We start from the raw sequence: 15,709 nt of genomic DNA on the forward strand, positions 1-15,709 counted from the left end.
AAATTTGTTCGAATTGGTCATCTTTGGCACGAATTATGGCCTTCAAACGGCCAATGAAACCGTCACACGCTGCCCGAATGTTGCTCTGCGGTATTTTGACCCATTCCCGGCGAAGCGCTTGCTTGAGGTGATCGACACCGTAGTATTTTTTAGTGCCATCCTTGCGTTCCAAAATACTCCAGACACAATAGTCCAACAGATTGGTATCCGGAGATTTTGGTGGCCATTGTGCGCTGGAAATGAAGCGAGGAACATAATTTTGTAACCATTCTTGGGTGGAGCGTGCTGAGTGTGATGGAGCTGAGTCCTGTTGGAATGTCCATTGTCTGCGGCCAAAATTTTTGTATGCCCAAGGCTTTAATACACCCTCCAGGATCTTATCGCGGAGAGCGACCATCGGCTGTTATGGCGGCCCACACCATCACCATGGCCGGCGCTTAAGTTATGGTGACCAACCGAAGTTGCCCATTTTCAGCTGACCTCTTTGGCAAGTAAACACGATCATTTTGTTTTTTTACAAACTGCTGGACAACGAATGTTTTCTCATCGGAGACAACCGAATTCGACAGTTCACCATTTTCGGTCAAGCGAAGCAACTCTTTAGCTACTTTGAGTCTATTTTCTTTTTCTTGCGGTGTAAGATCTTGCACTTTTTGGAATTTCAATGGCTTTATCCCGAGCTCATTTTTCAATATTTGCCGAATGGAATATTGCGATATGTGCAGCTCATTAGACATTTTTCGGCCACTGCGACGCGGATTTCGATCAGGTCGCTTCTTTACTTTTCGAACCATTTCTGCTGATGTTGCTGTTATTCTCCGTCCACTTCCTTGATTTTGACGGAACCAGTTTGGAACTATTTCCATTGAAACAATGATAAAGAGTTATGATTTTTTCATAATTTTTTTTAAACTTAAGCTAATTTGAGCAGGTCTCAACAACTAGTTTTCCTATTTTCAATCTGGTGTTCCCATTAAATTTTCATTTTTGAAATTTTATATTTTCAGGTGCTTCCAATATTGTCATTGAACAACCCGGTAATCATGATGAAAACTACATTGTGTTGCGCGATGACCAGGGACGATCATTGATGAACGGCGATCAGCTGTTGACGGCCTATCACAACATCAGCTATTATGCTGGAGTTGCATACGAATACAATGGTTCGAACAGTACCATTGAGAGGGTCAATACAACCTATACCAAAAAACTGAAGAGGGATTTAAGAGTTGAGGTAAGTAAGGGAAATTAAAGGTGGGAATACATAAAGTGCCTATTCGGATGGTTTAAGTCATTGGCTGGCTTCTTCGGAAATAAACAAAGGAGCCCTGGGCCAAAATCGAACTAAGTCAACCTAAAACTCCTTTGTTTCTCTACGAAAAAGCCAGCCAAATAAGCGTTTTATGTATTCCCACCTTAAGGCCAAAAAACGTCAAAGTTCGAAGCAATGCTCTCCGTCATTCTGATACCGTTATATTTTTAGTTCATGCTTGAATTCCATCGATTAATGTTTTTTTTCTATTATCCCGATTTAGCTTATTTCTCTAACCTCACATAATCAACGTGACAATGATACCCTGCTATTGACCTATTCCTATACCGTGGACAAATCATCCAACTATGTAGAACAAGATGTGGAAATCTATCGCTGGGAGATGCAACAATGGAGTATTTGTGATTCCCTGTGCCATGGCAGAATGCATCGGACGCCGGTGTGCATTAGTACGGCGCAGGGTGTACAGGTGACGCCGCAACTCTGTGACATTGAAGCCAAGCCGCCAACGGAATACAGAGCCTGTAATACAGATTGTGTTTTGACGTATGTCACAATATTTTCAACGACTTAATTACATAATAATATATTTATGATCACTTTTCCCCCTTAGTTTAAATCTTACTGGTATTTCGGAATGTTCGGCCCAGTGCGGTCAATTGGGTACACGCGAGAAAACCTATCATTGCATACAAACCTTCACGGAATTCGATCGTTCGAATATTGTTGATCTGAAATATTGTGCCGCCATCTATGACATTAAAACCAATGAAGAGTGTCGGGAAGGTTGTTGGAAATACACCGACTGGATGCCGGTAAGTTTAGCTTGTTTGACATTTCTGATTTCCGGGTGGATTCTCAATGCAATTCATATTTTATTCTCCAGTGCTCACGTTCCTGTGGTTATGGAGTTCGGACACGCGGCGTAGCTTGTTACTTCAATAACTCGTTTGTTCACGACGAATATTGCAATGCAAAAACTAAAGCGAATTTGCATGAAATCACAGCTATGTGTAATATGGATCCATGTCCGACCTATACGACCCCGGTAAGGGTGAACATTTTCAATATCCAATACATTAGGGTTGTATTTTTCGGTGAAAAGAATTTCGCATGTTTTCAGTTTACTACACTCGATTTTTTGCGAATTAGTTCACATGCTCCTTTTAGTGAATTCAGCGGAACTAGTGCCTTTCAATTAACGACATCTGTAAAATATATCGTAAATTCTCAGGACTGAGAACCATAGTTAGGCTTTTTCAATGAAAAAAAAATTGTCAATCCCTGAGGACTGTATTTGACTTTTAACACCTGACTGTATTTTTATAGGCACAACCTTAGAACTGTACCATGGCACCTCATAAATATACAATAAGTTCATCATTCCGTTTGTAACTCGTCGAAATAATGATTTTAGACCTAAGAAGGTACATATATTTTGATCAGCGTAAAAATCGAAGACAATTTAGCCCTGACCGTCTGACAAATTGAGATAGGAAGCTAAAATTTTACAAAGGTCAGTCTTTTGTCGACATGCAGATGAAGTTCGAAGAATGACTATATTTTTCCAAGATATCGTACAGCCCCCATGTAAAGGTACCCTCCGATGTTCGTTTTTTTATGATTTTAGCCATATTTTTTAATAGAATTGTCTGAAAATCCACAACAGGAGTTCCTCCCCATTTCTTTACCTCCTGATAGAGAATTGCATATATAGGTCCACGATATCGTATAGCCCATATATAACGATACCATCCGATATTCGTCATTTTGATGATTTGGCGACATTATTCGCCGGAATTGCTTCAAATATCGTATTTTAAGCTCGTAATGGTGGAGAGAATTAAAAGTTTGGTCCGGCCGAACATAGCTGTTTATGGGTATTGTACTTGAAAAGAAAAATGTACCATCAATTGAGACTTTCAGAGCCGTAAACGTCAAGTTTCAGCTAATTTGGTTGGAAATTGTGGCAGAAACCTCAAAATACTGGAAATCGGGAGATATTGCTATTTGGGGGTTATTCCAATTAATGGATAGAACCTTATTTGCAAAGATAGATTAGACCTATCGAGAACCTTAATTACCAAGGTTCAGCTAATTTCGTTGGAAATTGGGGCAGAAACCTTCAAATTACCGAAATATGGGAGCTATATCAATTAGTGGACCTGTAGCGAACATGTTTTACAGGAAAAAAACTGACCTTTTCAGAACCCCAATTGTCAAGTTTCAGCTGATATGATTGGAAATTGTCGCAGAAACCTTCAAAATATCAAAAATCGGCGTTATTTGGTGTATAGCAATTTGCTGACCTGTAGCGAACCTTTTCGCAAGAAGAAAACAGATATACGAAGAACCCCAGTTATCAAGTTTCAGCAAATTTGATTGGAAATAGTGGCAGAATGGATAATAGTGGCAGATGGATAATGGAGCCAAACCCAAATGGAAAAAAGGGAACTATTTCACTACAAAGAGCAGAAATTAGAAAAGTGGTTCCAAGGGGGCTATATCTAAACGTGGGCCAATATAACCACTTTTCAATACCAATCAGCCTGCATATAATATAAACCTTTTCGCCAAATTTCAAAGCTCTAGATTAAAATATGTGGACTCTATCGTGATTTCAAACAGACAGGCATACGGACATTGCTAAATTGTCTTTTTTTGGGTCTCCGAAGAATATTTTGACTTGTTGCAAACGGAATTTATATATGCCCTCCATTGTTTGGTGGGGGGTATAAAGTGATATTTTTTTGACTGTAAATAATTTACTGTTCCTTAGGACTGCATTTTTACAGAAAAAAGTAAAGTAACTAAGTACATTCCTCCGATTAAGGTATTTTGAAAAAAATATTTCACAATTCCTAGGTACTGTACGAACTGGATTTAAGATTTCCACATCATCTCGGTACTGTACACTTTTAAAATATATTTTTTTAAGATTACTGTTCCTTAGTCCCTATATACATATAATATATTCTTAAAAGAAAAACCTCACAGTTCCTAAGGACTGTTTTAAACTTTCCTTAGAACTGCACTGCTTTAAATTGTATTCTTCCTCCGAACTGTATCTTTTTTTTTTTTTTTTTTTTTTTGATTTTCAATCAATTTAATCATTTATCACTTTATAAAAATGTTCACACTCCATCTAGATTTTCTTCTGTAGAAATAAATTAGTAGATTCCATTCCTGGGTTCAACTCAAAGAAAATATTTTCTTTAAGACAATTTTTTTATAATACGAAATTACCTCTCACTCCTTCTCTCTCTCTCTGTTTTTAATGATGATAATTATTATTGTTTTTTTTTTTTCTAAAATTGCTTCTGTTGTAGAAAACCCCACACATTGTACCCAACAATTGGGCCACTTCCGATTGGGGAGAATGCGATGACAAATGTGAGAAAAACCGAACTGTGGTCTGTCGTCATCCCCAGGGCATTGGATGCAGCAGTGACAAGAAACCGATTAGCCGAAGAAAATGTTGCGCCATCAAATACGTTTCGAATTGGTCGGCGGTAAGTAACCTCCCGAAAAGAGTAAAAATTCTCGCAAAAAGAGAAATTACCTAAAAACCACACGGTAACTGTAACTATTGAAATACTAATCCTATTTTTTTGCATCCCCATGTTTTGTTTTTCCTCTTCCTGTTTTTTTATTCATTTCTCAATTTTGTATTTTGTTTCAATATCAATTCAATTCATTCACATTATCGTTCCCATCACTATTCTATTATCACAACTCTCCACACACACAAACACACACAGTGTTCGGTACAATGTGGCACCGGTACACGGCAAAAGGAAATGCATTGTGCCCGCGTCTATAAACCGGAAATCAAGGGAACGCCACGTCGCCGAGAATTTATCGATCCGAGCTATTGTCGGCACTTGCGTGTGCCCAAACCCAAACGTACCCACAAACCCTGTAAGGTTAGCTGTAAATGGTCCGTTTCCAATTGGTCACAATGTCCCGAAGACTGCAGCGAAGAGTATCAATCGCGCTCGGTGTATTGTGAGTCGATAGTTGGCAATCCGATAAGTCATGTCTACTGCGATGCTTCGAAGAAGCCGCCCGAAAAGAAGATCTGTAACAACTGTGTTACACGGGAATACAATACATTGTCAAAAGTAAGATACAAATTTATTTTGGTTCTTTACCTAAACTAAACGAAAAAAAATAAGTGATGCCACCGAGCCAATCCCTACCTGCCTCAGTTTTGCCAGATTAAATTTCGAAACAACAAAAATTGCTTAGGAATAGACAGGGGGGCTATTTGAAGAGGCGTGCCATCCAATGCATCTCATTGCATGTCTTATTTTTTTCCAGTGATCTTTAGGCTGTTTTGTAAATTAGCTGATTAGAACTCCTTGTTTTCCTTGTAAATATTACTATACATAGTTTAGTTTTGCTCTGTTCCAGAATCTACGGTAATCTACTAATTTTGCAAATTTTTCGTTATCGCAAAGGAAATATTGGTTATCATAGTAGTTTTTTACATTCTTGTAGTTCTGAAACAGAGCATTAGATTTTTGGAATATTTTCTGTAGTTGTAGCTCTTAGCAATCTGGCAATACTGTAAATATCTTCCAAAACCGCAAATTGTTTTCCATTTCCAAAAATTAATTATTTTCATATTTCTTTGTGCAGTGCAATTGTGAAGGCTATCGACGTAAGCGCGTCTTCTGCTACAAGTCGCTACATCAACGCATCACCTGTCCCACAAAAGAGAAAATCATCAAAGAGAAGTGTCGACCGCCCAGCTATTGTTATCCATCCTCGTGCTACGATCTACGGCGTTTCCACAACACCAACGAGGATGGCGAGTACACCATTTATGTCAGATCGAAACCGAAACGCATCTACTGCCACGACATGGCATCGGCATCACCCCGAGAATATGTAACTCTCAATTCCACCGAAAACTATTCAATCTACTATGATCGCAAAACTCGCAACCCTGATCTATGTCCACCCGATTCGAGACAATGGGAATATGCGGACCTTTCGTTACAATCGGGTCGTACGTCATTCCGTAAGATACGCATCGACATCTTTAAGTTGCAAGTCATTGTGGATGATTTTACGTTTGCCGATTCGATTGGCTATCCCCAGCCCTACGGTTCGGCGGGAGATTGTTACAATCGCCGGAAGCTTTGTCCGCAGGGTGATTATTCGATAAATTTGGCACATACAGGATTTCGGATACGACACGGTGTTACCTGGGTTGCCCAGGGTAGTCATGTGGTCATAAAGGAATCACCATCGGTAAGTGAGAATTTTAAGTTTGTCTTTCTTCTACACAGTTCAAAAGGATTGTATTTTTCCCGCAGTCTCCCAGGATTGTACTTTTTATTACCTCCGCCATATAATGGAGGGTATTTTAAATTTGTCTTTCGGTTTGTAACACCATGAAATATTGGTCGGAAATCCCGAAAAGTATATATATTCCTGATTAGAATAACATTATAAGGCGATGTTTGTCTGTTCGTCAGTCTGTCCATTGAAATCATGATGGAGTCCACCTTTTTAAACCAGAGCTTTGAAATTTGGCACAGAAGTTTATTTTATATGTAGCCTGATTGGTATTGAATATGGGCCATATTGGTCCACGTTTAGGTATTGCCCCCAATTGAGTTTGGATCATTCTTTCTAATTTCTCTCCTTTGTAGTGAACTAGTTCCTATTTTCCGATTTGAATATGACTCAATTTTTCATTAATGAAATTTCTATGATTCCCTCTCATAGTTCAGATCTCTGTCAGGAGACGAGAAAAGAAGCATCCTTTTGTCCAATTTAGTTCGGTTTGATTTTGCTACTAATTGACATCAATTTCCTTAGTTATATTGTTGTTGTCCGTACTTTTAGTACCTTGAATCTTTTCAGCAAACCTCCGTATCTATTAGTAGATAGTGGATGGTGTAACTTAGCTACTACTTAGTAGTAGGTTCATAATGGGCGTTCTGCACTGCAAGACAATAAAAAGAGCATATCTTCAGGCGCCAAAAATAAGTTTAAGCTATTGAATTTTAACCTGTTACCACTAGGAAATGTTTTGTCCTATTCCTACTATTTCCTTTCAAATTTGCGAGAAACATAAACCGAAAATAGGATATATTTGTCCACGTTTAGGTATAGCTCCCATTTAAGCTTATAACCTCCTTTCTAATTTCTGCCGTGTGTAATGAACTTTTTGCATTTGGGTCTGACTCAATTATAAATTAATGAGATTTCTATGACTCCCTCTTATAGTGCACACACAGAAAATATATGTCGTTAATGTTATTTAAATCTCCGCCCGAAGATCAAAAAATAACCACCTATGGTCCAATTTTTTTCATAATTTTGTTGGCAATGCATTTTTCGCCGTTCATAGTTTGATTGAAAGCAGATTCCAGTTAGCCATATGTCTGTTGTCCTGACTAATTTCAGTAAAACTCCGCAAATATTAGTAGATAGTAGATGGTGTTACTGAGCAAAAATGTAGTAGGTACGTAATGGGCGTTCTGCACTGCAAGACAATAAAAGGAGCATACCTTCAGGCTCCGAAAACAATTTAAGCTATTGAATTTTAACCTATTACCATTTTGACAAAAAAAAAAAAAAAAATAGTTATTCCCTTTAAAACTGACAAGATTCATAAATTGAAAATTGGCTATATTGGTCCAGATTTAGGTATAGCCCCCATATAACTGTACCTCCTAATTTTCCTTATTTTGAATTGAAGGTTTCTGCCATAATTTCCAACCAAATTAGATAAAACTTGACAATTAAAATTCTCAGTAGGTCTTTTCTCTTCTTGCAGAAAATATTCGATTCAGGTCCACTAATTTGTATAGCCCTCATATAACTATACCTCTCGATTTTCGGTATTTTAAAGAGTTCTGCCAAATTTCCAACCAAATCGACTGAAACTTTACACTTGAGTTTCTTGGTGGGACTGTTCTCTCCTTGCAGAAAATATTCGATTCAGGTCCACTAATTGGTATAGCCTCCATATAACTGTACCTCCCGATTTTCGGTATATTGAAGGTTTCTGCCACAATTCCCAACCAAATCGACTGAAATTTTACACTTTGGGTTTTTGGTGGGTCTGTTCTCTCCTTCCAAAAAATATTCGATTCAGGTCCACTAATTGGTATAGCCCCCATATAACGGTGCCTCCAGATTTTCGGTATATTGAAGGTTTCTGCCACAATTCCCAACCAAATCGACTGAAATTTTACACTTTGGGTTTTTGGTGGGTCTGTTCTCTCCTTGCAAAAAATGTTTGATTCATGTCTACAAAATGGTATAGCCCCCACATAACGGTACCTCCCGATTTTCGCTATTTTGAAGGTTTCTGCCACAAAATCCTAGAAAATCAGCTGAAACTTTCCGTTTAGGGTTCTTGGTAGGTCTATTTTCTCTTTGCAAAAAATATTCGCTACAGGTCCACTAATTGGTATAGACCCCTACAAAGGTACCTCCCGATGTTCCTTATTTACAATTTTTAAATTGGGATTCTGGAAAGGTCTCTTCTCTCCTTGCAAAAAAATCCATTTAGGTCCACTAATTGGTATTCTCCAAACGATCTGGTATTTGTAGTTTTAAGTGGAACAAGTTTAAATCCAGATACTTTCATTAAATAACGTTGTTTTACCAAATGGTTGAGGGTTTTGAAAGTTTGGCCCTGTCGAATTTAATACTTTTAACTTATTCTCCAGAAAATTATCAGCAGTCCCCTAGGACTCCATTTTTTAAAGAAAAAATAATATCAGATCAAGATAACTGTATTTTCTTCTAAAGAAAACAAATTTTAATTTCTGAATTAATTTTTCTCCCATTTTCCGCTTCTTTTTTCAGAATTCCATGCATTCCCGGCGGGCCCTGTGTGGCGGCTATTGTGGTGGTTGCCAGATTTCCACTGATTCGCCTCTCTTCCTGGATGTGTGATGCTGCAGTTGGCGAATGGGACAACTCAGCCCCCCTTTTCTTTTTTGTGGGCAGTTTCTTAAAACTGCAATTGTTTGGTGCTAAAAACAAAACAACACACAACTGTTTTCGATTTGCTGTGCAACTGGTGAGGGCCTCTCACCAGGTTCAAAACGAATGAAATCGAAATTTGTATTTTATGCATTTATTCCTTGCTAAACAAAAAGTTCCTATTGATTTGTTTTGAGGATTTTTCAAAGAGACACTAACTACGAATTTACAACAAAAAACACACCCACACACACGAAACAAAACAGAAAAACCCTGGAAATAGAAACGGGAACTTTTTGGGGGATTTTAAAACAAACAAAAAATACCGAGAAACAACAACAAATCCCAAAATGATTTGTAAAATGGTTGGCGGCAAAAAAGAACAAAACAAAATTGCTGTCGGCCACCAGCGACAAGACTACCATGAATCCTTACCAAAAAACAAAAATTTAAAACAAATAAAAAAATGAACGAAAAAAATCTTCCCCAATCCTTATCCCTCCCAAAACAAAATGCCATCACATTACTCATCTCCTAAGAAACCAACAATTCCTCCAAACAATCCTGCATCCCCCAACCCAAACCCTTAGAAAAAACCAAACCCTAAAACTTTCACATTTCACAAAATTTAGTCTCAACAGAAAAAAGGACTCTTGATTTCCGCCTCCTTGTCTCTGGGAGACAAGGATTGAAAAGAACCAGGAAATGAGTCAGAAAAATGGTCTTTGTTCCCAACACTGACCCCCTCACGGGTTGAGGTTAGGTTAGATGGAGGCAACATAGTCCCTATGCACAAATAATATTTATTTCGTATTTTTTTTAATACCACACTAAAGTTGAATTTTATCAGCTTTTATATATTTATATACAATACTATATATGTAATATTATTAATTTTTAAATAGTTTATCTAACCTTAACAATTTTTTTTTAATTAATTCGAAAAACAGAAATCCCAATTTATAATCTTAAGTATGGTGCAAAAAGAAAACGATATAAATAGTTGTTTATTTTTATGAAAATTGAAAATTCAAAAAAAAAAAAATAAATAAATAACAATGGCAGTTAAGCTTTTTGGCTTTTCTGCTGGCAAGGCTTTGAAATTTTTGAGGTTATGTAGTGTTATTTTTTAAACCCTCGTTCCCTTGCCTTAATATTTAATAAAACCCACATACGTTTATAGTATTACAGCTATAACAATTAAAAAAAATAATAATAATATTTCAAATATTATCTGTTTAAAACTAACAATTCAATAATATCTGTGTTCAAAAAGAAAAAATCGAAAATCCAAAAAAAAAATAATAATAATAATTACAGGGTGTTCCAGAATCTATGAATAAAAATGAAATGTAGCCAAATGATGTTAGTGATGTTTTGCGAAAAAGAATAGGAAATTCTGTTAATATGGGTGATAATTTTTCCATAGAGGACGATTTTAAGATGAGGTCTAGCTTACCTTAATTTTTGCCCCAAGGCAAAAGCAGTTATTTTCATATTTCATCAGAAATTTGCACTTAAAAAATTGGCAGCTAAAAACAAATTATTGTGCTCCAAATTTACAGCCATCCCAAGAACGTCGCAATATCTTGAACGCATTTGCATTGCCAGGAAATTACTACACTCTTATAGCTCAGACATAGAATACAGATGTCGTTCAAGTCACCATAAATTGTCCCTGCTTTTAGTACTTTGACTCGGTTCAGTAAAGCTCTGAACCAATCAGTAGATAGTGAATGGCGTAACTCATCAAAAATGCGGTAGGCACATAATGGACGTTCCTGATTGGTGACCGTTGAACTACTCCAAATATTCTTGACAATTACGGCTGCATTTGACACCACCTTTCTAATTTTAGCCCTTTCTAAACATTCAGCAATTGACAGCAGATGTCAGTAAGTTATATGGTTGTTGTCCTGACTCTTTTCAGCGAAGCTCCATATTGATTAGTAGACAGTAGATGGTGTAACTGAGTAAAAAAATGTAGTAGGTACGTAATACACGTTTTGCACTGCACTCCGAATATTCTTGACAATTACGGCTGCATTTGACACCACCTTTCTAATTTCAGACCTTTCTAAACATTCAGCAATTGACAGCAGATGTCAGCCAGTTATATGGTTGTTGTCATGACTCTTTTCAGCGAAGCTCCATATTGATTAGTAGACAGTAGATGGTGTAACTGAGGAAAAAATTTAGTAGGTACGTAATGGGCGTTTTGCACTGCAAGGCAATACGAAAAGCATATCTTCAGGCGCCGAAAATAATTATAACCTATTTTCTGCATTGCCACGGGGACAAAAAAATAATGAATTATTACCTTTAAATTTACAAGGCAAAATAACTTTTTTTATACTTACCGAATAATGAGCAACTATAACTTATATACAAGTTCCCGAAGGATACACGTTTGAATCCAAGAAAAATTTGCAACAAGCAATATTCTTAAGTACCAGTTGTTCAAAAAGGAATTATAAAGCTGTTCCCTCCCCCTCCACGAAATAAGTAACAGTGGACTGGTTGCTTGTTCAAATCTTAAAAAAGTAGGAAATACAAAGAGTTCAGGTCATTTTGAAATGGATTAAAAGTTGGCTTATTTGTAAAAATAAGTTGAAAAAATGACTTTGAAGGATCAAGTTCACTGGCCCATTTTTGTGAATCTCTCAATTGAACTATTACCCAACACTAGTTCCCAAAATTTCCATGCTAGTTTTCGCGTCCCATAGAGTAATGTTTTCCTGACAGTAATAAGGCATTCCTAGGAAGCACGGAAATCGCAACTTTTTGCTGGAATATACCACTAATGTACCAACAGTAATTTCTCTAGTATTTCATTTTCTTTTCATACATTTTGGAACACCCTTTATAATCATAACTATAGCATGTTATATTTTTTTTAAATAAAACCAACAAAAAAAGTATTTTATTTTGTAAACTCCCTGACAACCCACTACCAAGAATATGAATTTGATTGGTTTCTAAGATATTTCTTAAGCCAAATAGTTAATATCTCTATTTATGGATAATAAAACAAAAAAAAAAAACACAACTGCCATATTAAGAAAAAAGTACAATTTTTCCACAATATCATTAAAAAATTAAAAAAAAAAATATTTGGCTAAAATGAAAATTTTTGAAAATTACATAAAAATAAGCAAAAACGCACACACACACAAAATTGCCATAATTTGTAGACTAGTTGTTCAATTGCAAAGGTATTTTAATGTAAATGTAATTCTTTTGTTTTTAAATAAATTTAAATAACTTAAAAAAATTGTAGCTTGACATAGACACACATTAGGTGCCACCATTTCCATTACAAAATGTTATATTTCAATATACCCCCCTTAACTGCCTATTATTATATGATAATGTCCCCACGCCCCCTGATCCCCCTGTCTCACACATTTCGAGCTATGTTTTGTTATATTAACATGAGAATCTCTTAAAACTCGAAACCCACTACTGTCTTCTGCCCTGTACTATAATACTCATAGAATTAAAGCAAAAAGCCAAATCTCAATAATGATAGCAGGAATGGTGGACCGAACCCACAATAAAAGGTCTATGTCAAATTATTATTATTAAAATCTTGTAATAAACAAATCTTTTTAATATTTGCAAATGGATTCTTTATTTGGAATATCAAGAACATCTTACAATGGAGAATCCATTTGCATCTAAGAAAAATCACTTATTTTCTGCTTCTTAAATGAATAACCTCTTTTTTTGTAACATAACATTTATTTTTTGTCAATTTTTTTTTAATTTAGTTTAATTTACAATTATTACATTTGTTGTATACCACATAAGCAATTATAGAAAAAATCTTTTAAAACTATATATTTATGTTAAAAAAAAAAACAAAATCAAAAAAAAAAAATAAAAAAATGCGAATAACTTTACTATGTCATTCTGTGTAAATTTATGAATTAATTAATTTTTAGTTAAACGTCCACAAAAATAAATTTACATGTATTCACCATCCATACACATACACCCACACAATCATAATTGTAAAGAATTTTCATATGCACACACACACATATATATATTGTAAAACTATTTACATAACCAATCAATCATTCGATAAAATTGTAATAAAATTATTCAAATTTTTATTTGAATTTCAAGAAAAATGAATTTTGAAATTGTCTTTAATTTATTGGGTTGAAGGAGTAAAAGCTACGAAGTGGAAATTTAGGGTTGCGAATGAAATTGAAAAATCTCGATAAATCCATGGTACAATTATTTTATGGTAGCTTCATTTCAAACAAGTAAAAAAAATAAATTCAGCAGGGCTGAACTTTTAATACCCTCCACCATTGGGTAAAAAGAATATTTTACTTAAAAGTATCGGAATTCAAACGTGTTCCACTTTAAACTGCATATACCAGATATAGATAAAGCTAAACTTCTCAAAAAAAAAAAAAAAAATACATTAAGTGGGTGAGACCGTTATTAGATTTGTGAGAATTGGTCACCTTTTGGCACGAATTTTGGCCTTCAAACGGCCAATGAAAACGTCACACGCTGCCCGAATGTTGCTCTGCGGTATTTTGGTCCATTCCCGGCGAAACGCTTGCTTGAAGTGATCGACACTTTGGTATTTTTTAGTGCCAACCTTGCTTTCCAAAATACTCCAGACACAATAGTCCAGTGGATTGGTATCCGGACATTTTGTGTCCATTGGGCGCTGGAAATGAAGGGAGCGACCTCATTTTGTAACCGCGTGCTGAGTGCGATAGTGCTGAGTCCTGTTGGAATGTCCAAGGCCTCCGGCAAAAATGTTTGCGTGTCCAAGGCTTTAATACACCCTCCAGAATATTTTCGCAATAATATTCGGCATTTATTCTGCTGTCATGGTTGATTAATACGAGCGGAGAGCGACCATCGGCTGTTATGGCGGCCCACGTCATCACCATGGCCAGCGCTTGAGTTCTGGTGGCCAACCGAAGGTGCACATTTTTAGCTGACCTCTATGGCAAGTAAACACGATCATTTTGATTGTTTACAAACAGCTGGACAACGAATGTTTTCTCATCGGAGAAAACCAGATTCGGCAGTTCACCACTTTCGGCCAAGCGAAGCAACTTTTTAGCTCTTTTGAGTCTATTTTCTGTGTCTTGCATTTTTTGGAATTTCAATGGTTTTACATCGAGCTCATTTTTCAATATTTGCCGAATAGAATATTGCGATATGTTCAGCTCAAGAGCCATTTTCGGCCACTGCGATGCGGTTTTCGATCAAGTCGCCTCTTTACTTTTCGAACCATTTCTGCTGATGTTGCTGTTTTCTTCCGTCCACTTCCTTGACGTCGGGCTATGCCAGTATCGCGGTAATGAGCGATGGTACGAGACACAAAAGATTTATTCACATTTAAATGCTGGAGTGCTCTAACGATAGCCACTTTTGGTTTCCCAGCCAAATATAAAGAAATCACACTATCACGCTTGAATTCCATCACGAATAAGTTTTTTTCTGGAAAATTCTCACCAAGAAGCTTTTGTACGCTTGTAAGCAATATAATGAGCTGTCACTGGAATAATTTTAACAGCTGTCGGACGAGTGTCTTAGAAATGACAGCAGTCTGAAATTGGTTGCAGTTTTTTTATTTCACCCTGAATATATACTCATTTCCCCACCGTAGCTTGAACCCAAAAAATGTGGCAAAAATCATCAAGACACCGAATATCGGGACGTACCGTTAAATGGGGCTATACTATGTTCCGAACCACAGGAGCTAGAACCTATTACGAGCTATAAAAACCAATTTTTAGACAGATCCGTGGGAACATGTGGTGAAAATCATCAAAATACCGAATATTGGGGGTTATCGTAATGTAGAGGATATACAAAAAGGTGGATCCATTATGACCTACAAATACAAATTTTTAAAGAAATCAATGAAAAAATGTGATGAATATCATAAAAATACCGAATATCGGGAGGTACCGTTGCAGGGCGTGGACCGATCTTTCTCATTCTCAATTCCAATCATCCTAGACACAATACAAATTGGTGTGCCAAATTTTTGAAGCTCTACGTCAAAAAATGTGAGATGCATCGTGATTTCAACAGAGAGACTGACGGACATCGTAAATGGGGTCTACAACGAATACATATTTAGGAATGTTACAAAAAAAGCTTGTCAAGGTGGAGGGTGTAGAAAGGATATCCAGTTCTGTTTTATTGTTTTTGTAACAACAATTCATATTGTTTTCCTTTCTGCTAATCCGGTTTTAAGTCCAGGCTTAAAAATTCGACTACTATACTGTAGCCAAAGATCTTAACGAGTGAATGGGATAGGTTTGGCAGGGCAATTAAAGTTGAGCCAAAACTACCCTGATTTGCCTAGAAACCGTGGTTCTTCAGCTGCAATCGATTGGGAGTGGATTGCGAAAACTACACTCATATTATAGCTGGTAATGGCATCTGTGGGTGCATGGGATCTGCAGGATCTCTCATACAGCATTA

General features: G+C 36.5%; 1 protein-coding gene across 5 annotated transcripts in view; it reads left to right on the plus strand.

Moving 5' to 3' along the window:
• LOC101895423 (A disintegrin and metalloproteinase with thrombospondin motifs 1) overlaps nucleotides 1-13,375 on the plus strand; it is a 266,152-nt gene extending 252,777 nt beyond the window's left edge. For 3 of the 5 annotated variants that reach the window (XM_059122775.1, XM_059122777.1, XM_059122779.1), the window contains 8 exons: nucleotides 1,008-1,234; nucleotides 1,536-1,819; nucleotides 1,887-2,088; nucleotides 2,160-2,321; nucleotides 4,603-4,785; nucleotides 5,035-5,397; nucleotides 5,918-6,535; nucleotides 9,113-13,375. In XM_059122775.1, the coding sequence (XP_058978758.1) occupies nucleotides 1,008-1,234; nucleotides 1,536-1,819; nucleotides 1,887-2,088; nucleotides 2,160-2,321; nucleotides 4,603-4,785; nucleotides 5,035-5,397; nucleotides 5,918-6,535; nucleotides 9,113-9,202 (2,129 nt within the window). In that variant the 3' untranslated portion in view covers nucleotides 9,203-13,375. The remainder of the gene's footprint in view (nucleotides 1-1,007; nucleotides 1,235-1,535; nucleotides 1,820-1,886; nucleotides 2,089-2,159; nucleotides 2,322-4,602; nucleotides 4,786-5,034; nucleotides 5,398-5,917; nucleotides 6,536-9,112) is intronic. The other 2 variants (XM_059122778.1, XM_059122776.1) reach the window with 2 other exon arrangements.
• The last annotated feature ends 2,334 nt before the right edge of the window (nucleotides 13,376-15,709 follow it).

Source organism: Musca domestica, unplaced genomic scaffold (assembly GCF_030504385.1).
Source record: "Musca domestica strain aabys unplaced genomic scaffold, Musca_domestica.polishedcontigs.V.1.1 21, whole genome shotgun sequence".
Lineage (NCBI taxonomy): Eukaryota > Metazoa > Arthropoda > Insecta > Diptera > Muscidae > Musca > Musca domestica.